The 22,277-nt window shown below is 31.7% G+C and overlaps 2 protein-coding genes and 1 long non-coding RNA gene across 3 annotated transcripts; 2 read left to right on the top strand and 1 right to left on the bottom strand.

Annotated features, from left to right (window-relative positions):
- Positions 1–5,405: 5,405 nt before the first annotated feature.
- Positions 5,406–6,011, top strand: LOC118647885. Its single transcript, XR_004965046.1, has 2 exons — positions 5,406–5,715; positions 5,802–6,011. It is a non-coding gene; the product is annotated as an uncharacterized LOC118647885 (long non-coding RNA).
- A 462-nt stretch (positions 6,012–6,473) lies between these two features.
- Positions 6,474–7,251, bottom strand: LOC118646710. Its single transcript, XM_036290164.1, has 4 exons — positions 7,229–7,251; positions 7,028–7,150; positions 6,701–6,957; positions 6,474–6,601 (listed from the first exon to the last, which is right to left on the bottom strand). Exons 1-4 carry the CDS (start codon positions 7,249–7,251, stop codon positions 6,474–6,476), a joined length of 531 nt encoding a protein of 176 aa, XP_036146057.1.
- An 813-nt stretch (positions 7,252–8,064) lies between these two features.
- Positions 8,065–9,083, top strand: LOC118646702 (branchpoint-bridging protein-like). The gene is made up of 2 exons (XM_036290156.1): positions 8,065–8,120; positions 8,205–9,083. The coding sequence occupies exons 1-2, from the start codon at positions 8,065–8,067 to the stop codon at positions 8,752–8,754; spliced, it is 606 nt and encodes a 201-aa protein (XP_036146049.1). The 3' UTR covers positions 8,755–9,083.
- The last annotated feature ends 13,194 nt before the right edge of the window (positions 9,084–22,277 follow it).

Genomic DNA, 22,277 nt, shown 5'->3' with positions numbered 1-22,277 from the left:
GTAATAAAAAAAACGTTCAATATGCAATTGATAGGAGCTAGGACAAGATGAGACACAAAGAAAAAATATATTTTACAACTTATTCTCCAGGACCGTTCAGGACTAATTGTAAGGAACCAGAATTTACTACATGTCGAAGCGTAATATTGGGCGCGTTCAGCAGACCACAGCAGATAGAGGTTGGTTTCGGAGAGCATTTATGACGCTGTTAGCGTGTTCTATCTTTCTTCAACATTCACTGAGTAACAAGGATAGAATGATACTTTTAGCGCTAATAGCGTCTCCCCGAACCCAGCCAGAGAGAGAGAGATTTTGAAAGAAATCTTTCATGTAATTTACTATTGAATAGTGTGCATAACCTATTTTGTTACTTTGTTTTGGTAAGAATTATTTTATTTTTTAATTTATTCTTAAGTTATTTTCATTACGTTAGATGATTTACATAAAGAAAAAGTTAATGCTTTCAAAAAGGTATATAATATTTATTTTATATTAATATAGGTTTTATAAGTTGAAAATAATATGGAAAAAGATCCTTTAAAACATAAGAAAGTGTATAAATATTTTTTGGATCCTACATATGAAAAATCAAAGGTAGATCCTCGTACAGATAAACGGTGGAGAAATATGACCACGGTAACACATGCGACAAAGAGAGAGGAAACTAATAAAATAGGTATTATTTTGTGTTTTTTATAATTATAAAATTATATTATATTTTAATAGTACGAGTTATAATGTACATCGAGCATGAGCTACATTACATATCCTATTTCTTACTCAACATTGCAAATAAAATGTATTATAAAACTAGTATTATATCATTAAGTAAGAATTAAATTATATCAGATATAATATAACTAATATTTAGTGCGTACTAGTATACAAAAATAAATTATATATTTTAATTATTTTTTGTTAATGTAAAATTTTAGATGAACCGTCAACTTCTGTAGATATCTATGACACAAATTTACATTCTAGTTGTAATCAATATAAAAATACATTATTTGATACTTCACTGCCATACAATACGCAAAACGAACACTCCTCAGAAGACTCCATTAACTTTGTTTATGATCAAGATAACACTAATACATTTTCAGAACATAATGCTGATATGTTCTCAGAAGGTAATACTGATATGTTCTTAGAAGATTATATATATATATATATATATATATATATATATATATATATATTGATGCATCCTTAAAAGATAATACTAATGTTTTAAACAGATTCATGTGGAAATCTATTCAACGACATAAATGAAACTATTATGTTTGAAAGTGCCAATCTCACAATACATGACGTTTTGATGATGGTTACTGACATCTGTTTACGATATAACTTAGCATATTCTACAAGACAAGCCATACTTGAATTTGTTAAGATATTAGCTAGACCAAAATTTTCTAAATGGGACATTGGTGACTATACAATGACAAAACTATACGATGCACCTAATGATAAAATTTTATATATTTTTTATTGCCCTACATGTAATATAGAATTGATGGGACCTATTACGAGGAAAGGTATTAAAAACCAAAGTCAAGTTTGTAATAAGTGTACTAGTCAATATCAAATTTCAATACAATCCTCAAATTATTATATATATATAGATATTTTATATCAAATAAAAATATTATTACAGAATAAGGATATTTTGTCAAAACTATTAACAAACTTAAAATCAATCAATAAGAGTACAAATTCAAAAAGTTTTACAATATGTGATATTTACAATGGGGAACTATATAAAAAACAATCCCTTGTTAAATGTACCGAATATAAAATGTTAACATTTAACTTTAATACTGATGGTGCAGCTTTATTTAATAGTTCAAAATTATCAATGTGGCCGATACAATTAATAATTAATGAACTTCCTGTTCAAATGCGATTCAAGAATATTATACTCGCCGCATTGTATATTTCAAAATCAGAACCTAAACCTGTATTTATGAATTTATATTTGGCAAGATTAGTGAAATTTAGCAAAGAATTCGTAAACTCAGGTATAACAATAGTTACTAATAAAAAACAATGTATTAAATTTAAACTTGTACCATTATGCGCATCAGTCGATTCCGTTGCACGACCTATTATGCAAAACCGAATGCAGTATAATGCGTATCAAGGATGTAGTTGGTGTTATTTATGCGGACGTTATATAAAAGGTGCTATACGTTATCCTATGCCAACAGAAGATCCAACACTGAGATCACATGAATCACATTTTAATGATATTCAGGATGCTACAAAAATTCAAAAAGTTGTTAGAGGTGTAAAGGGTACATCTGAGTTAACTAATATGCCGTTGTTTGATATTATTTGGGGTTTCCCTGTAGATTATATGCACGGAGTTCTTCTAGGTGTTACTAAACAAATGTGGGACATTTTGATTACGCCTGGGCATACATACTCTTTAACGGCAAAAAAACGCTCGGTTATCAATAAACGGTTATTAGCAATTAAACCACCTCATGAAAGTCATCGAATTCCGCGAAGTTTAGAGTGTAAAGCAAAATGGAAGGCTACAGAATGGCGATCGTGGTTATTATTTTATAGTTACCCATGTTTACGGGAAATTCTTGAAGATAAACTTTTACAATCTTTTTTATTATTAATACAAAGCGTTTATATTCTTTTACAAACTGCGATAAGTGAAGATAATTTAATTGAATGTGAATTAAATTTATTAAAATTCGTAGGTGAAAGTGAAATATTATATGGAGAAGAAGTGATCACTTTCAACATGCATTCTTTATTACATGTAGTGCAATCTGTTAGGAAGTGTGGACCATTATGGGCTACATCGACATTTCCATACGAAAGTAATATGTTTAATATAAAACAACATGTTAATGGACCTAAGGGTGTACAAAATCAAATAATTAAAAATTATTTGCGATGTATAAAATTTCGAAATTGCGCAACCACTGCATTTAACACTAATAGTTACGAATATTGCAAAAACTTATTTGAATATCGACGATTAAAGCAATATGTAAGTACTGAAAATAATATTGTATTTCCTGGCAAATTATTAACAAATATTACGGACAATTCGGAACAATCTTTGCGTAATGGTTTAGTATTTAATAGATGTGTGTTTAAAGGTACAATATTTCATAGTACTTTATATTGTCGATCACAGAAAACAGATGACACAGTAGTCCAATTAAAAAATGATACTATTGTCCAAATTGTTAAATTTGTTTTGTTCAAACAACAATATTATATGATAGTACATGAAATAATTGTTTCTCTTATTAAGGAAAATGTACCAATGTTACATTTAATGAAAGTTATTGAAAAAAAAACACACACAATTGTAACCTTGATTGATGATATTAAGCGAAAAATGTTATTTATAGATGTTGGAACATGTTACGTATACGCACTGTTGAAATACAATAAAGTTATTTAAATGTTTCAAAAGATTATTTATTTATTTTTAATAGTAAAACATATTTATAATTATAAATTAAAATTCTTTTCAGCATTAAAAATTGTAATATTAAATAATATTATGTACATATTATTAAATTAAAATTTCAAGTCAAAAAAATAAAAATTAGTGTAAAGAAGCAAACGACTAAATAAGACAAGTTTTTTGGAAAAACTTTCATCCCAAATCTCATAAACTACTGACGACAATTGTAGAATACAAATATGAATAATAAGTACTTCTTGAGATTACTCCTATATCATCTTGACTAAGAGAAATCAAGAATATATGTATTCCAAAAGGCCTATATTAGTTAGCAAACTTAATTTTATGTAGTATATTTTAGTAGGTGAGGGAATGGTAAATATAAAGTATTGTTTAAAATAATAATTAAAAAATTTAGCTTGCTAGCTAATATAAGGTCTTCCGGAACTATAGCCAAATCAGATAAATTTTATATAACAATTAAACGTAATAAGAATAATTTCAGATTAATTTATATAGACCTTGAATCGTAAATTTTATATTCAATACGATAAGTAGATAGGATCATATATAAAAGTAGTCGTATTCAGATAAAGCTTTAATCGTTTATTTCAGATACGATAAGAAACGATAGAACTTTATGTCCGCCGAAATTGGAATATATCTGATAGAAACGTATAGGAACAATTTCGGATTAATTCATATAGAGTCTTATAGACCTTGAATCGTAAATTTCATATTCAAAACGATAAGTGGATAGAATCATATATAAAAGTAGTCGTATTCAGATAAAGCTTTAATCGTTTATTTCAGATACGATAAGAAACGATAGAACTTTATGTCCACCGAAATTGGAATATATCTGATAGAAACATATAGAAACAATTTCGGATTAATTCATATAGAGTCTTATAGACCTTGAATCGTAAATTTCATATTCAAAACGATAAGTGGATAGAATCATATATAAAAGTAGTCGTATTCAGATAAAGCTTTAATCGTTTATTTCAGATACGATAAGAAACGATAGAACTTTATGTCCGCCGAAATTGGAATATATCTGATAGAAACGTATAGGAACAATTTCGGATTAATTCATATAAAGTCTTATAGACCTTGAATCGTAAATTTCATATTCAAAACGATAAGTGGATAAAATCATATATAAAAGTAGTCGTATCAGATAAAGCTTTAATCGTTTATTTCAGATACGATAAGAAACGATAGAACTATATGTCCGCTGAAATTGGAATACATCTGATAGAAACGTATAGGAACAATTTCAGATTAATTCATATAGAGTCTTATAGACCTTGAATCGTAATTTTCATATTCAGTACGATAAGTAGATAGGATCATATAAAAAAGTAGTCGTATTTAAATAAAGCTTTAATCGTTTATTTCAGATACGATAAGAAACGATAGAACTTTATGTCCGCCGAAATTGGAATATATCTGATAGAAACGTATAGGAACAATTTCGGATTAATTCATATAGAGTCTTATAGACCTTGAATCGTAAATTTCATATTCAGAACGATAAGTGGATAGAATCATATATAAAAGTAGTCGTATTCGGATAAAGCTTTAATCGTTTATTTCAGATACGATAAGAAACGATAGAACTTTATGTCCGCTGAAATTGGAATACATCTGATAGAAACGTATAGGAACAATTTCGGATTAATTCATATAGAGTCTTATAGACCTTGAATCGTAAATTTCATATTCAAAACGATAAGTAGATAGGATTATATATAAAAGTAGTCGTATTCAGATAAAGTTTTAATCGTTTATTTCAGATACGATAAGAAACGATAAAATTTTATAACTTTTCTATCTGGCAAGAAATCTAGTGTCCGATAGAAACGATAGATTCAGATAAAATCATATTCAATTTCTATCAAATTTCTATATGTTTCTATCAGTTTCTATCGTACTTTTTGAACAGGGATAATAAATTTCAATCATTAAATAATTATTTTATTTAATTTTATATTTAATGTATTCCTGTTGTTTCCTGAATTTCAGAAAATTGAATTCAAATCTATATACATATGGAGAATTGGAAAAGAATCACTAAGTATTTCATCATACCATGTATGTTAAGTTGGTAATACACGAGCTGTAAAGAGATACTGTTACGATATCACGACCAACTAAAGACCTGATATTACTGCCGTCGTTAACGAGCGGGATAATTTCGTTGAATACGAATAAAATTGCTTATGGATTTATTAAGAAAAGGAATTGTTGCAATCCAATGTCAGGTATTTTCAAACCAAAACCTTTTACAGAAATGTTTCTGACCAATGGAAATTTATTATATTATTAACGAAAAAAAATCTACTTGTAGAATGTGTTATACTTGATGGAATATGGAGATGTGGACTCGTTTACGTTATAAACAGAGGCTTTGGTGACTGTCATTGAGAGACTGAATGCAGCTGTAATCTATGATGATTTTCACATTTATATTAATATCACTTATTGTAATAAAATTTATGTTTAGAAAACTTAATAGATTGCAAACGTGTATACAATAAAATGTAAGATATCCTACAATATTAAGTTTTCAATATTACTCGCTTCTCGTTAACACACACACACACGCACGCACGCACGCACGCACGCACGCAGGCACACGCCTATATACATACATTTAATAATTCTCTAGATGAAATGATAATAATATGAACTACAGTAATTTTCATCAAAATTATGACAAAGATTGCTCGACGTAAAGTGATCGATACACTGATGAATTTGAAGGATAAGGCACGAAAGAGAGGTATGGAAAAAAAACTAATATCCATTTTACTTTTTTATTTCACACACATATACTGTAATTTTTTATTTTATTTCAAGTTACAAAAGATATTTTAAACAAATGTTTTTATTTTTATGACATTATACTAACAAACTGCGTTTCGATATTTGCTATCAGTACTGAAAATCTACAGTACATGTGACGTAAACTATAGATTTTCAGTATTGGCAGCGGATATCGGAACGCGCCTTAATAATATTAATGAATGTTAAAATAAAAGTATTTGGATAACCCTCTGCCTCGTCCACCTCGTCCGCCTTGTCCACCTCGTCCACGCCATTCATTTAATCTGCGTTTTTTGCGAAAACTCTTTTCCCAGCGTCGCGCTGTAACAGTTTTATTAAAAATAATTTAAATTTATTTATTTATAATATTACATTACTACTTTAATAATAACAGTGTGACTTTTTAAATAAAAGACTTACGTATATTTTTATCCCGCTCTTGTAATGGTTCTTGCGACTGTGGGCTCGATTTTTTGCTCGACGACTGTGTCTCTGTTTCTGGCTGTGGGTTCGGCTCGCTGGGTTGCTCGTTCCGTTGCTGTGGGGACGACCCACTCGGTTGTACCTCTTGTGGTGGGGTTTGCAGTCTCGATGGTTCGTTTAATTTTTCCATCAGTTTATTCAGTGCGGCCTCCAGGGCCGCGATTCTTGTATGTTCATCAGCAGGTTCCATAATACTAAAAAAAAGTATAGTTTTTATAATTTTTAATGATTTGAAGTATGTTTAGTATGTAATGTTTTACTTACACATCGTTGTCGGAGTCGTCCTTATCTTGATCATTTACATTTGCGGAAGATAGTTTTTGGGTTATCTTATGTAATTTCTTCTCCAGGGCCGCGATTTTCGTTTTGTCGGCGGCTGCCATGATACTGAAAAATATAATTTTTATAATTTCGAGTATATTTTAATGTAAAATGTAATTAAAAATAATTAATGTCTCTTCTTACATCTCGTCATCGGCGTCGTCCATATTAATTTTCATTTGTTAAAACAATCACGGGTCAAAAATCAATAGAAACTATTACGCTGTATGAGTAACGCGCTAGTTAATGCTTCAGTTTATGGTTATTAATCGCTATGAAACATTCATCACGGCAGCAATCATATAACTTTTTCCTTAGTGCGGAAACGTGAAAAGTGAAAAGTTTTATGTACCTATCTCTTTCTATTAGTGTTAAATAGAAAGAGACAGTACTTGTAACTTTACTTTTCACGTTTCCGCTCTAGAGGAAAAATTAAATGATCGATACCCGGGAACATAAATCCTTAACAATAGCATTACTCATACAGAATGAATTTAGTTTATGGTCATATTGATGTTTTATAGGAATCAATGACGTTAAAAAATTTAATAATTTTTTTTAAAACTAAATTTTTCATCAACATAAATTAATCTCGGTTAATTTAATTTTTCTTTTGTTTATTTTATTAAAAATAAAGTTATTAAATTTTTCTAATGTCATTGATCTTTACAAAACATTCATTGTCCGATATTCATAGTCAAATTGATTTATTTCAAAATCGTCTCAAGCAATGTTTTGCAAGCAAGATGCTAATACGGCTCTATTATTGGTTGATGGCATCTTAAAACAGTACTTAGATGATCTTAAATATACCCGACTATAGCCAGTATTCATAGTTGGATCTTATATTTTAGTCGCGTGATGTCTTTTGACGCTGAAAATGAGCGTCAAACTTCAGCGTGAAAAGGCACCTTAATAGGTTGGATCGGAATCAACATATTGGAGTTAAGGTGAAGAATAGGATAGGAGCATGTTGGAGCATGCAACACGAACAGACCCTAAGTAATAACATTATGGCGGCAAACAAGGAAATTCTGTAAGTATTAATCTTGTGAAAATAATTAATAAAAAAATGTATTAAAATTATAAGAAATACTAAAATTAATCAATTTAATTTCAGATTGATGGACACGGAAGATGATGAAATAATAGCCTATGCAGCTTCTCAAATTGAGAAGCTGCATGTGGCACAATCCAAATCACACGCGGATACATCGGCCCCGCCACCGGCGTCGTCGCTGCCACCACCGACGACGACGATGACAATGGGTCCCCCACCACTGCTGCCGTCGACAACGTCGGTCCTTCCGACGACGTCGGTCCCACCACCGTCGGCGCCGACAACGACAATGGACCCCCCACCACCGCCGCCGTCGACTACGTCGGTCCCTCCGACGACGTCGGTCCCAACATTGCCACCGCCGCCGACAACACCGATCTCGTCGATCCCGCTGCCGATGCCGACGACATCGATCTCGCCGACGACGCTAGCCTCGCCGACATGGTGGACTCCGTACGGTCCATACCCATACGCATGGCCATATTCATGGGGATTTGTACCCCCACCACCACCACCACCACCACCACCACCACCACCACCACCACCATCACCATCACCGCAATCGTCACAGCAAATGACAAAACGTAAGAAAAAAATTATCATTTATTAATATTTTTTAAATAAATAATATTTTATAAATAAATAATATTTTTATTTTCTTTTTACAGCTCCTCGCTGGCAACGTGGTGGCCAAAAAAAAGATAGAAAAGGTTACGGACAAGACCATGGTGGACGAGGCCGTGATGGACGAGGCCGTGGCAGGCGAATCCGCGGGAGAGACCGTGGGCAAAACATTTATATTAGTTACAGTTAAAAATATAAGTAATATAGAATGGATATATATGTGACAGTAGCTGTGTGTGTGTGCGTACAAAATAAAATAAATATTTTTTATTATAATTCCAGATATACTGCATATTTGTTCCAGATTTTGCCAAGATATACTGCAAGATAAAGATAATAAATAAATAAAAATGTATAAAACGATATGTATAAAAAAATAAAATATATTCTCTTATATAAAATACTTATATAAAAATTATTTTAACTTAACCTTCTATATTATTAAATAAACTAAAAATCTTGAAACATATAACCATATGCCAGCTTGTAATAATCTTGTTGTAATCTTATAAAACTTGTTATAATCTTATATAATGTTATAATCTTAGAAAAGTTATAAATGTGGTCTATGGGCTTTATATAATCTAAATTCTGTAAGAACCATGCTTTTGTTCCCATTACAAGCCGACACATGATTATAGGTTTCAAGAGCATTAATTAAAATGTGATCTTTGTAGACCTATGAAAAGAATTGTATTTTAATTAGATTTGTAATATTTTTGTTATCCGTATATTCAGCTCGCATAGAATGGATGGCAGTTATTATAACTAAACAGATTAAATGTAGAGATAATCCTTGAAATTCATGTAAACGTCTCCAATATTACATCCTATCCGTGTCATCAGCAGGTCAGTTGGGTGATACTATGGCCCGTACACTTCGTTGTAGTAGTTTTAGACTAGATTTCATCACGTATAAAAAAGATACAATATCTTTAAGTTTAAATACTTTGTTGTTCCCAAAATTGTAATTGTACTTTTATAATTATGTTTATTGTTCTTTTACAGTTACAATAAATTGATCTATTTTGTCCATGTTTTACTTAAAAAAAATATCTTGAAACATATAACCATTTACCAGTTTGTAATGTTAAACAAAAGCGTGACTTACAAAAATTATAAGTGTGGTCTATGGCCTTTAAGTAATCTAGACTGCCACTTGCAAAGTTAGCAAGTTTGAGAAATTTCCATAAGAACCATGCTTTTGTTTCCCATTACAAGCCGACACATGATTATAGATTCCACGATTATTAATTAATTAAAATCATATACGTCTCGAAAAAAAATAAGTTAAAGAATTTCACATTCAAAATAAAAAATTTTGAATGTGATCTTCATAGACCTATAAAAAGAATTTTAATAATTAGAATAAATTGTTTAGAGAACAAAGTATTTAAATACTTATATCCAGTTCGCATAGAATGCATGGCAGTTATTATAACTAAACAGATTAAACGAAGAAATAATCCTTGGAATTCTATAAACATCTCCAATATTACACCCTATACGTATTATTAGTAGGCTAGTTGGGCGATACTATGGCCCGTATACTTCGTTGTGGTAGTTTTAGACTAGATTTCACGTAATTTACCTACAAAATCTGAAAAAGACACGATATCTTTAAGTCACACAGTTGAAATACAATATTTTTTTTAATAAAAATATAACACTTGTAACTATTCTCTTACCTGACTTGCCATAAAATAATAACATACTTGAAGAACTAGAAAGTACACTTTCAAATAATCCTTTTGAATTGCCTTGCCAATTCTCTATATGCCAATCATTGAATTTCAAAGGGAATGAATCTCGGTGAACTTATTAACAGTTAACAGCAGCTGGCACACTGTAAATTCTGAGCTTTCATCATGTTAATTATAAATAAAATGATGCAAAGCACTACCGTGCCTCTTGATCTTTCTTTCCTTACTCATCCATTCTTTTTTCTTTTTCTGTCTTCTTTTGGTTTAAATTTTTTTAATTAACTGAAATTTAAAACATAACACAAAGTATTACTCTTATCTCAGAATATAACAAAAAATGCAAATTTTGTGTAACTTATCTAATCTTCAAATTAAGCACAGCCGTATTTCCTTCCATGATGTAATCCACGATGTAATATACAAGTTTATCATATCATCGTGAAATCTGCCACAGACTCACTGTTCTGTTTCTTCTTAATTGATCTCTTTTTCTCTCTCTCTCTCTCTCTCTCTCTCTCTCTCTCTCTCTCTCTCTGCCATTTTTCCTCTCTCGAAGTTCTTCTTCCATTCGATGATTCATAAATACCTTAAACAATTATCATCATAAGGAACAATCGCGAAACTGTCTCCACATCTTCACAGAGAAAAACCTCGAGGTTTCTCTCTGGGGCTCAATTCTTGAATTCATTCGTAAGAGAAACGTATTCGCAAACGTGTAGCTTTTAACCAATAAACTTGCAACTTTTCTGTTAAAACGAGTAGGTATTTGCGCAGCATATGTTTTTCTTGCAAATAAATTCAGGAATTGAGTCCCTGGTCTCCAACTGTCTCACGTTGCATATTTACACTTACTTACAGCGAATCAATATAATGCCTCTCGAAACTTCGACCATGTCTTAAAATATTGTTTTCTTATTAAAAGACACATCAGTCATTGTTTAGATTAGACATAAATAATGGTATACTACTTCACGAAACTGTCATCATATCATAACAATAACCCCTGGCAACTCACATAACCCATAACCCATTACACATACCGTAGTGACGATGCAAATGCCGTAATGACGATAATACGAATAACTGCGTTCCATTTTATTACGTACATAATTAACGTTAGACATTATTATGCGTGAAACGGAACATTACCCAAGAAGCATGCAAAAGTGACCACTGTTTCGTCGGTATGACAAGTTCTTAAATAACCTGAGGTATGTGGATGATAATACACTCGGGTGTAGTTAGTGGAGGACACTGAGGTGATATTTGGGAACACAGCTTTAGAAATTTTATGAACGTTCGGATTTGTTATGAATTGTTTATGGCTGTTTCGTTATTGCTCATTATTGATACAGATTGTCAATATAATTTGAGTATTATTAAATCAAAGGCGAAAAGAAAGTATTGAAAATAATATTTTAGTAAGTATCAAGATAAATGTGTAATTATTTTCAAAGTAGACTTTCGGAATTTTACAAAATTAGATAAAAGCAAATGGGCATGAAACATGGTTATGTTATTTATTTTTTTATACTTTCCGAATTTTATAAATATGTTAACATTTTATGATCTGAGCATATTCGTTGCAATGTATATGTTTTTATATCAAGAGACACGGTAGTGGCTTGCGCCAAGTTTTTATATTTTGCTACTGATTGAAATAATCAAACTTTTGGTTTTTTTGCGTAGATCTGGGAATTGATTCTGTATTGTTAAAGCATACATACCAATTAGTGGATTTATTTTTTTCAGAAATACAAAAAATACCCATTGTATTGAAAAGGTAACATTAATTTTGAAAAGCTAACTTGTTTATTAAGAGACACGGTAGTGGCTCGCGCCAAGTAAAAGCATATAGCACGTGTCCGACCGTGCTCTTAAGGGTGCATCCCGATGGAGAAGAATTAACGGAACGGAATAGAAACGGAATGGAAATATGGAGAGGGATTGAGCAATCAGAGTAATTCCGTTTCAATTTCGTTTCGTTTTTTGATGAGTTGGATCTCTATGTACGGAACTGTCTCGGAATGGAAAAGGAATGGACACACTTTTAAAAGTGGCAAAGCATATTATCCTTTATGGTCTGTCGGGCGACTTTTACGATTGTGCCTACTTTTTTAAACGATACATTGGTTGGAATATCGCCAGTAAGTATAAAAATAGTGATAACTGATAATTATATTTTAATAACATTATAACATTTATTTCTAATATTTATTTTAGAACTGTAACATCCTTACAAAAATCAATACATGAAGCTTCGACAAGTTCAACAAAAAATAACAATAGCACTCTTTTCACATCAACAAGCAACAACTTCAACGTGAATAATAACGTTTTAACTCTTACCAACAATAATTCTACGTCAATAATTATGTTTATATATATTTCTGTTGTAGAGAGAAAAAGAATTGATTGATTTTTTTACGTGAACGTTTTCTGCTGCTAAAATATTTGTTCTCATACTCATCTTTACGAACTTTTTTATATCTATCAAAATCAATCCTTTTTTCTCTACGACAGAAATATATAAATATATAAACATAATTATTGAGGTAGAATTATTGTTGGTAAGAGTTAAAACGTTATTATTCACGTTGAAGTTGTCGCTTGTTGATGTGAAAGGAGTGCTATTGTTATTTTTTATTAAACTTATCGAAGCTTCATGTATTGATTTTTGTAAGGATGTTAGTTCTAAAATAAATATTAGAAATAAATGTTATAATGTTACTAGAATATAATTATCAGTTATCACTATTTTTATACTTACTGGCGATATTCCAATGTATCGTTCCAAAAAGTAGGCACAAAATGTACAAAAATGCGTCGTAAAAGTCGCCCGACGGACCATGCAGGATATGCTTTGCCACTTTTGAAAGTGTGTCCGTTCCTTTTCCGTTCCGAGACAATTCTGTACATGGGGATTCAGCTCGTCAAAAAACGGAATGGAATTGAAACGGAATTACTCTGATTGGTCAATCCCTCTCCATATTTCCATTCCGTTTCTATTCCATTTCGTTAATTCTTCTCCATCGGGATGTACTCTTACGCGAGTACGCGACTTACTTATTTTTCCATTTAAGTACTGCATTTTTAATGTTTGTCTCTATCTAATTTTTACATTATTAGTTTATTTTTAAACAGTGTCTACTGACTTATTTCCTAAATCTCGGAAATATGGAGAATTTTAAATATGGAGAAATGTTTTGGGTGAATGTTTCTAGCGATTGACGATTGCGTCTGCGTTTGCGTCTACAATTGTCTTTTTAACAATCAGAAGGCAGCTGCTGGCGATTACGACTACATTTCTTTTAGGAAACACAATCGACACAAGCATCGTTCTATCTTTTTTTTATGTTCAATGAGTAAGATAAATAAAACGATACTTGTGTCGATTGTGTTCCCTAAAAAAAGCAGATTAGTGATACAATTAGTGATTCTTAAGCTTCGTCTACAATGAGTTAGTCGTTGGTCGTAAGAAATTTAATATTTGTAAGCCCGGATTTACAATAGGTGTAGTAAGCCTTATGCCATAAGAAACTGATCAATTATAATTGGATGTGAGAAGAATAAACGAATATAATTGGTTAATTCCTTAGGGCTTAAGGCTTACTACACCTATTGTAGATCTGGCCTAACAGCTAATAAGTATAAAGCTTTTATGTTGCAATGATCTTACAACTTCACTATTATTAAAATACAGTGGAAAAATATTAATATTTTTATTTTTAAGCAGAACGTCTCTACTGACCCAGATAGCATAAAATATTATCATAAATATTTATAAATATTTTACAAATTTATTAAAAAAAATATTTTATATAATTAAATTATTTTTTATAAACCATTTAGAAATGATACAAAAATTATCAACAATATATAGAATATATTTTTAAAATGTACTGAAAAAAAAAATTTATGTATATGAGCTTGAAATATTTTTTATATTTAATGGTATAAATAATACTTATTTTAAATATTTTCATAAATGTTTATCATAATTTTTTTATACCTGACAAACTCATAAAAATATGTACAAAATATTTATTATAAATATTTTTTCTTTTAAATATTTTATAAATATTGTGTGCTATTTGGGGACTTATTTTTTCCTCCTAAATTTCGGAAATTTAATGTTTCAGGTGAAAGTTGTATGTAAGTAAGATATTAAAAATATGGATTTGACTTTGATGTCAGTCAGGAGGATGTTATTAAGGTGATCTTCTGATGTTGTCGACATTATTCAAAATTAAGTCTATGGGGGCGTTCTTAAATTCGCAATGGATGCAGCCAGATACACCAGAATGTCATTCTATCTTTGTTCAACTTTCCGTAAGTAATAAAGATGGAATGACATTCTGGTGTATCTGACTGCATCCGTTGCGAATTTAAAAACGCACTTCATATGTTCATTGTTTTAAAACCGTTTCCGAGGCCGGTATTCATAGTCTTATATTTAAGATCATCTTAAGTACTGTCTTAAGATGCCATCAGCCAATCACAGGCTCGTATTAGCATCTTAAGACATTGCTTGAGATGATCTTTAAATAAAATTCGACTATGAATACTACCCCGAGCTTCAGGGCCTTAGTAGAATGGCTGACTTACAATCTTAAGACATGTTTTATGGTTTAAGCCTTATGTCTTGAAGCAATGCACAATAAGGCCGGATCTACAATAGATGTAGTAAGCTTTATGCTATAAGAAATTGACCAATTACAATTGAATATGAGAAGAATAATCGAATATAATTGGTTAATTTCTTATGGCATAAGGCTTACTGTCCAAAAAACACATTATAGTCAAAATGACATCACATTGATGTCATAATTACGTCATGACAGAAAGAGTCAAAATGATGATTTTTGGTCACAAAATTTTACGGTTTATTGACGTCAGAAAAGTGTTATGCTAGTAATATATTTAGTATTATAGTATATAGTTAAAAGAACTTTTGAAATACATTTATAGAGTAAAAACATGTGAAACAAATTTATTAAAATTTTTATATCTTATAATTATAATAGATATAATTAAACAAACTATATATATATATATATATATATATATATATATATATATTAATATAGTTTTTATAATTTTAGTGTATTGTTTAATTTTCTAAAAATGGTTCTATTGCAAAATTAATTATTACATATGCACAATATACCATAAGTATAATTTTTATATAAGCTGATACGTTTATATATTAAAATTAGAGATCAGTCATCTTTTCGTCACGGAGCAAAGTTATCTTCTTGTCACTAAATAGCAGATACTAGAGTCAATTTTTGATCATACAAAAAATGCGTGAAATATTTTTTGCCTCTTTTTGTCAAAATGACTATTTGGATTCGAAATAGTCATTTTAACTTTTCGTTGACTTTAGTGTGTTTCTTGGGTACACCTATTGTAGATCCGGGCTAACTGTCTTGTGTCTTGTTTGTGTCTTAATGGCAATATCGAAAACGACAAAAAGAGGCAAAAAATATTGCCATTGAGATACAAGACACAAAACAGTTATTGTGCGTTGCTTCGTGTTGTACGTTAAAGTATACGGGTGCGTTGCTTCGTGTTGTACAGGTGCGTTGCTCTTGATCAATTAGAAGGCAGCTGTCATAGACGCAAACGCGAATGCAGACGCAACTATCAATTGCTAGTGTAATTCAAGCATTAAGCCTTGTCTAGAATAACCGTGGTGAGGTAATAAGGTCATTGTAATTTGCGATAGCCAGTGAGCATAAAAATCTTATGTTGCAACGACCTTACAACTTTACTACTACGGCTATTGTAGACGATGTTTTATATGTAATAATTCTTTCTTTTTAGTTGCATAGATACTTGTGTTTTCTAATTTTGAGAAGAGGTAAGTATTTTTTTTAATTTTTCCTTATTTATACAAGGCTGCTGTGTGCCAATAAAAAAGGTTGCTGTGCGCCAATACAAAAGGCTGCTGTGCGTCAATAAAAAAAAAGCTGCTGTGCACTAATAAAAAAAGGCTGCTGTGCGTCAAAAAAGAAAGGCTGCTGTGCGTCAATAAAAAAAGGTTGCTGTGCGCCAATAAAAAAGGCTGCTGTGCGTCAATAAAAGAAGGTTGCTGTGCGCCAATAAAAGAGGCTGCTGTGCGTCAATAAATAAAGGCTGCTGTGCGTCAATAAAAAAAAGGCTGCTGTGCGTCAATAAAAGAAGGTTGCTGTGCGCCAATAAAAGAGGCTGCTGTGCGTCAATAAATAAAGGCTGCTGTGCGTCAATAAAAAAAAGGCTGCTGTGCGTCAATAAAAAAAGGTTGCTGTGCGCCAATAAAAAAGGCTGTTGTGCGTCAATAAAAAAAGGTTGCTGTGCGCCAATAAAAATTTGCTGCTGTGCACTTATAACAATTGTTCGTCTGTAAAAAATTTTAGCAGATTTGCAAAAATTTGTAAAAGATCTTTCTAAATAAAATGTCTCCAAAAGAAAAAGAAATTATTTTAAAGCCTGAAAATAGAGATATTATTATCCAAAATGAGTGGCTTAACGATGACCATATTGATCATTTTCACGAACTTTTACAAAATTGTTCCGACTATAAACCTGTTGGAACATGGCGAATACAGCTTCCTCATTTAATACAACCTGTATTACAAGATACAAAACACATTCAAATATTGTACAGTTCGTCACATTGGGTATGTAGCTATTACGATAGAAAAAATATATTCATATATGATTCCTTAAATAATAAAATACTACATAAAGATCACGAACAATTCTTAAAAAGATTATTTCCAACATATGATTTTAAGAAACGTTTAGTCAAATTTCCGACTGTGCAACAACAACCGAATGGTAATGATTGTGGTGTTTTTGCAATAGCTTTTGCTATTTCATTATTATATAACATTAAACCTGAAAAAGTAAGATATGACCATAGTTTAATGCGTTTGCATTTATTAAAAATTTTTGAATCTAATGTGATTGAGCATTTTCCTCAGGATTTAAATTATGGTGTCCCTCAAAAAGTACTTCCATTAGCAGTAATAAGAGCAAGAGAAGCTATAGCTAATGCTCAACGTATAAAAAGATTTAAAAAAAATACTTTGAAGACTGAATGTCATGATATTGATAATAATCAGGTTAAAAAATATCATATAAACGAATATGACTCTTTGAAGAATAAATGTAATATAGAAGATAATTATGGTAAAAAACGTCATCTAGACGATGATTTGGAAAATGCTTGTTTTGAAAAGCGGTTTCAATGTCAACAAAACTTAGAACAAAATCGGACTAAGCAGCTGGATCAATATAACACAGATTTATTGAGTAATCATGTTAAAAAGCAACGTCAACATGAAAAAATTGAAGATAATCGTGATATAAAACGTTATACAGACAATGATTTGGAAAATATTCGTGCTAAAAAGCGACTTCGATATCAACAAAATTTAGAGCAAAATCGGGTTAAGCAACGGGATCAATATAAAAAAAATTTATTAAATAATCGTGCTAAAAAGCGGCTTCGATATCAACAAAATTTAGAACAAAACCGGGCTAAGCAACGGGATCAATATAAAAAAAATTTACAAAAAAATCGTTTGCGTAAGAGAATACATTACTTTACACATTTACAACATGAACGAGATAGATACAAAAAATATTCCGATCGTAAATGGCTGTATAATAAACAATATTACGAGAAAAAGTTGTTAAAATTTAATTCTGTAAAAAAATATGACGGTCAAAATATTATTAAAAAATATAGTAAGTTTTGGTCAAAAAATTACATACATATGCGTAATCCCGTAACAATAACAGATATTATGAATAAACTTGATATTAAAAATAAAATTGAAAGACGATTAGAAGCTGAAAAGATTTTGCGTTGGTCTATGCATATTAGAAATAATTATATTCACAATATGTATAAAATATTAGCTGTATTAAAGAAAAAGGCTGAAGTACACTTAACTCTCGTTACTGAGTGTTTAACAATTGATGATAAATTACATGCGTTATGTGGTATATCAGGTCATACAGCTTCTTCCGAAAATTATTTTATTGATTCTACATATAGTGAACAATTTATTTCATCGCAACCTTTGATAACAAACGTGAAAGGTCAAATTATAAATGTATTACCTTTGGTAGAAGCACAAGCTAAAAAAGCATGGTTGTGCAATACTTTGTGTAAAATTGATTCACTTGTAATTGATCGTTATAAAAAATTTCTCGAAGCAATAAATACATGTATTTTAAAGAAAATACCAGAACTATTACGCAAAGTTTGTCAGAAATGTACAGTAAACGATTTGACTGACAAATTAGGTCATACACAGGCTTGTTACATTAATCCAAACCTTTGTAAAGCGATGTCTCTTTCTATTCAGTTATTATCACCTCATTTTCCAAAAGTGAGATTTATTAAACGTTTTATTTATCGAATGAGAGCAGACTATCGAAAGTTAATAAATCTAGAAAAGGCTTTAAATTCTGGTGATATCGATACATTAAATGAACTTATAACTTTGGCACAAGATCGAGCAAATATGTACAAACATCATCAAACTTTAACTGATTTGAGTGATGATGATATTATTTCTAAATATAGCAAAGCATTTAAGGCGTTGACTAAACGTTCCATGGATACACCTCGATATGTTTGTGTTTCATGTGAAAGACTTTGCTATAAGAGAAGTGTATCTGAAATTAGTAAGGTTAAAACACAATTAGATATTCCAATTTGGAGAGATTTAATGGCACATATAAAAAATCTAAATATTAATCCGCAATACATATGTCTTTATTGCCAAAAAAAATTCCGTAACGGATTAATGCCTGCTTATTGTATTTTGAACAATTTATTTATCCAAAATGTTCCCGAAGTAATATCGTCTCTTAATTCATTCGAAAAAAATGTTAATACAAAGAGCTAAAGCATTTCAAACTGTTGTTAAAATGGGAACTGTAATGAATAAAAAGTTGCCTCACAAGCAGATGGTACAGAAAGTACACTGCAAAGCATATCCTCTTTATATATAAAGGACATGTATATTTTATAACGGAATATACAATATTAGAACGGATTTCTTACGTGTCCATTTTACTTAAGCGTGACTGGCGCAATTCTTAATGTGACATTTTATCTATGTATGACAATGTCTTTTATATAAATAGGACTGAAAATAATTATTATAGAATAGACGTTAAACCGGACATTATAAAGGATGTGGTCCGGACATTATAAAGGATGTGGTCCGTCATGTATATTAAAGCGGACGAAATAAACAAAACTATGCTGGCAACGCAATATGGCGCGAGCGGTAGCGATAGCTTTGTCGTTCACTGTTACAACAGTCTGTTAGCTTGTCTGCTTTGACGGCCGTTCTCTTCGCAGTTGTGATGAGTGTTTTTGTTGCTAATTGTTGGTGCTAGTTGTGGGTGTCGATCGGCGCGGTGGCCGTCGCGTTGGGTATGCGGCATGTGATTGCGAATTTGGGTTGCTTCCCGAGGATGGTGACGCGGGTGTGTGCTCCTCTTGCGGGCATTATTCGCCTTTACATGAGCGTGTGAGAAAAGAAGCACACGTTTGCGTTGTCATCCGCGGGAGACAACTCAAATTCGTCGCGGTCGCATGCCGTGCATTTGCCGCGGTGGTTGCCTCGTCGATCAGTGCCCGTGTTGGCACCAACGGTTAGCAATAGAGATGTTTATTGCAACTGAGGGGAGGGCAGCCGTTAGGGCGGACATTAGTCCGTTCTATTTATGAAGGACATTAAAGACAATGTCCTGCATATATAATTCCGTTTTAATTTCACACTTATCTAAAGTGGAAAAAAAGTCATTTTTTTCCATTATAGTTTCGCGGAATTTAGAGCGGATGTGTTTTGCAGTGTAAAAGGTAGAACATTTCATTTACCATTACCATTAGAACAAACAATGAATAAAATATGATCGAAAACTGATGCGATAAATAAAAACAATATGGAATTGTACATTTTGGTTAGAGGTATTCCGACAAAAACAAAAATTATTTGGGAAGAAATGGTAAATCTTAAAAAAGTATTTGATGCTTTGGTATGGTTGAAACGTAATAATCACCTTTATAAACACATTATACTGCCAGATACTTGCGATGGATTATGTTCGGAAAAAAATGTAGAATTTTTTGAAATAAAAGAGACAGAAAATGATACTGAATTTGTATCGGATAATGATAATGATGGTATATTATTAAATTCCAAAATTGAAATGCAAGAAACAAAAAATAATGCAGAAGCTATTGTTTTAAATCTTCAAGGTGACGCTATGTTAACTCAGGTTACCGATGACAAGGAGAATTATTATGAACAGTATACCATTTATTCTTTATATGAAAAAAAAAACACGTGAAAGTGCTAACGCTTTGTATCAAATGTTAAAAATTGAAGAACTACCCTTGGATAACCGTGAAAAATTTTTAGATCTATTATTGTACGAAAGCGAAGTCGTGCACGCATATCGATACAATTAAGACGTGACGCAGGTCTACGGACCCCAAGCGTATGTCACGCAGCGGATCCGGGTGGTGCCCCCCGGTCCGTCCAAAAAACATCGATAAATAAATTATGTGACAGGTGTCACAGGACAATGCAGATCGTAAATTTGCTTGTCCCATCGTATCTACGCCGAAGATTTCCTGGCGGCACGCGAGAAAACATGAACAAACGTGTTCGCGAAAACACTCTTCTCCCGTCCCCCGCTAAGACCATCACACAAATCGCTTATTGGTCCATACGGCGCTCTTCTTCAAATCAAAGCACGTCAATTCGTGGTTCATCATCGAATCGCAATGCGGAAAAATCACACCAGCGGAAGGGGTTGTCGCCAAGGAAGATCTCGTCAGGCTTTCGAGCAGTCTGAGTAGATGCGTTGTTACGTGTAGACATCAGTTCAGTCGGTCTTATATGCGAATGCGAATAATCATAAGTCGATCTTATACGCGAATACGAAAAGTGTGAAGTCGATCTTATATGCAAATACGAACAGTCTAAGTCGATCTTATACGCGAATACGAAAAGTGTTAAGTCGATCTTATATGCGAATGCGAACATTATAAATCGGTCTTATACGCGAGTGCGAACATTGTAAGTCGATCTTGTGCGCGAATGCGAACAACTATACGAACTCGAAACGTACAATTTAGGATACGGTGGTCCTCAAACGTTAATAAACTGTACACCGGACTGCATAATAGCGCGATATATGTATAACTCGCGTTTGTACATAGATAATAAACTGTGATATAGTGTAAATATAGTGTTAATCTCATTGATCATAAACCTTTAACCAAGGACCTTTACGCGAAACCGCGGTGTGCGTGTTTGTGTGCAACGCCACCAATTTTTCCACAGAACAATTATGTTTTCCAGATTTATATCCTTTTGGTGTTAATGGACAACATGAAACTAGACAAATTAAACTTCATGAACATGAATATATTAAATGTCGTTTGACTTCTAAACATCCCCAATATAAATTGAATCAACTATATTTGTTTTATTTATTAAATAATGTGAATAATCGTCAATTAAAGCGTGGTATTTATCATAAATTGAACGTAACCAATTTGCGAGATCGTTATACGGCTTCGGAATATTTACAAGCAGTGCAGAAAGAATTATTGGAGTCTGATTTGAGTACAATATTTTCTACCTTGAGAAATACGGCACAATATTGGCGTAGACCAAGATATGATTTAGAGTGAATGATACAACATTACGGACCTGCGACATGGTTTTTAACATTGAGTCCTAGTGAATGGATGTGGGATGCTTTAGGTCAATACATT

The sequence above is a fragment of the Monomorium pharaonis genome, chromosome 1 (genome assembly GCF_013373865.1).
Source record: "Monomorium pharaonis isolate MP-MQ-018 chromosome 1, ASM1337386v2, whole genome shotgun sequence".
NCBI classification, from domain to species: domain Eukaryota; kingdom Metazoa; phylum Arthropoda; class Insecta; order Hymenoptera; family Formicidae; genus Monomorium; species Monomorium pharaonis.
This window is presented reverse-complemented; position numbering and strand designations above follow the sequence as displayed.

What these genes read in the sequence shown, in the direction of transcription:
- LOC118646710 (XM_036290164.1), bottom strand. Translation starts at nt 7,251, where the DNA reads ATGGACGACGCCGATGACGAGAT. An exon ending in GACGACGCCGATGACGAGAT is followed by an intron (nt 7,151 to 7,228) that starts GTAAGAAGAGAC and finishes TATATTTTTCAG; the next exon opens with TATCATGGCAGCCGCCGACA. An exon ending in AGAGCGGGATAAAAATATAC is followed by an intron (nt 6,602 to 6,700) that starts GTAAGTCTTTTA and finishes AAACTGTTACAG; the next exon opens with CGCGACGCTGGGAAAAGAGT.
- LOC118646702 (XM_036290156.1), top strand. Translation starts at nt 8,065, where the DNA reads ATGCAACACGAACAGACCCTAAGTAATAACATTATGGCGGCAAACAAG. An exon ending in GCGGCAAACAAGGAAATTCT is followed by an intron (nt 8,121 to 8,204) that starts GTAAGTATTAAT and finishes ATTTAATTTCAG; the next exon opens with ATTGATGGACACGGAAGATG.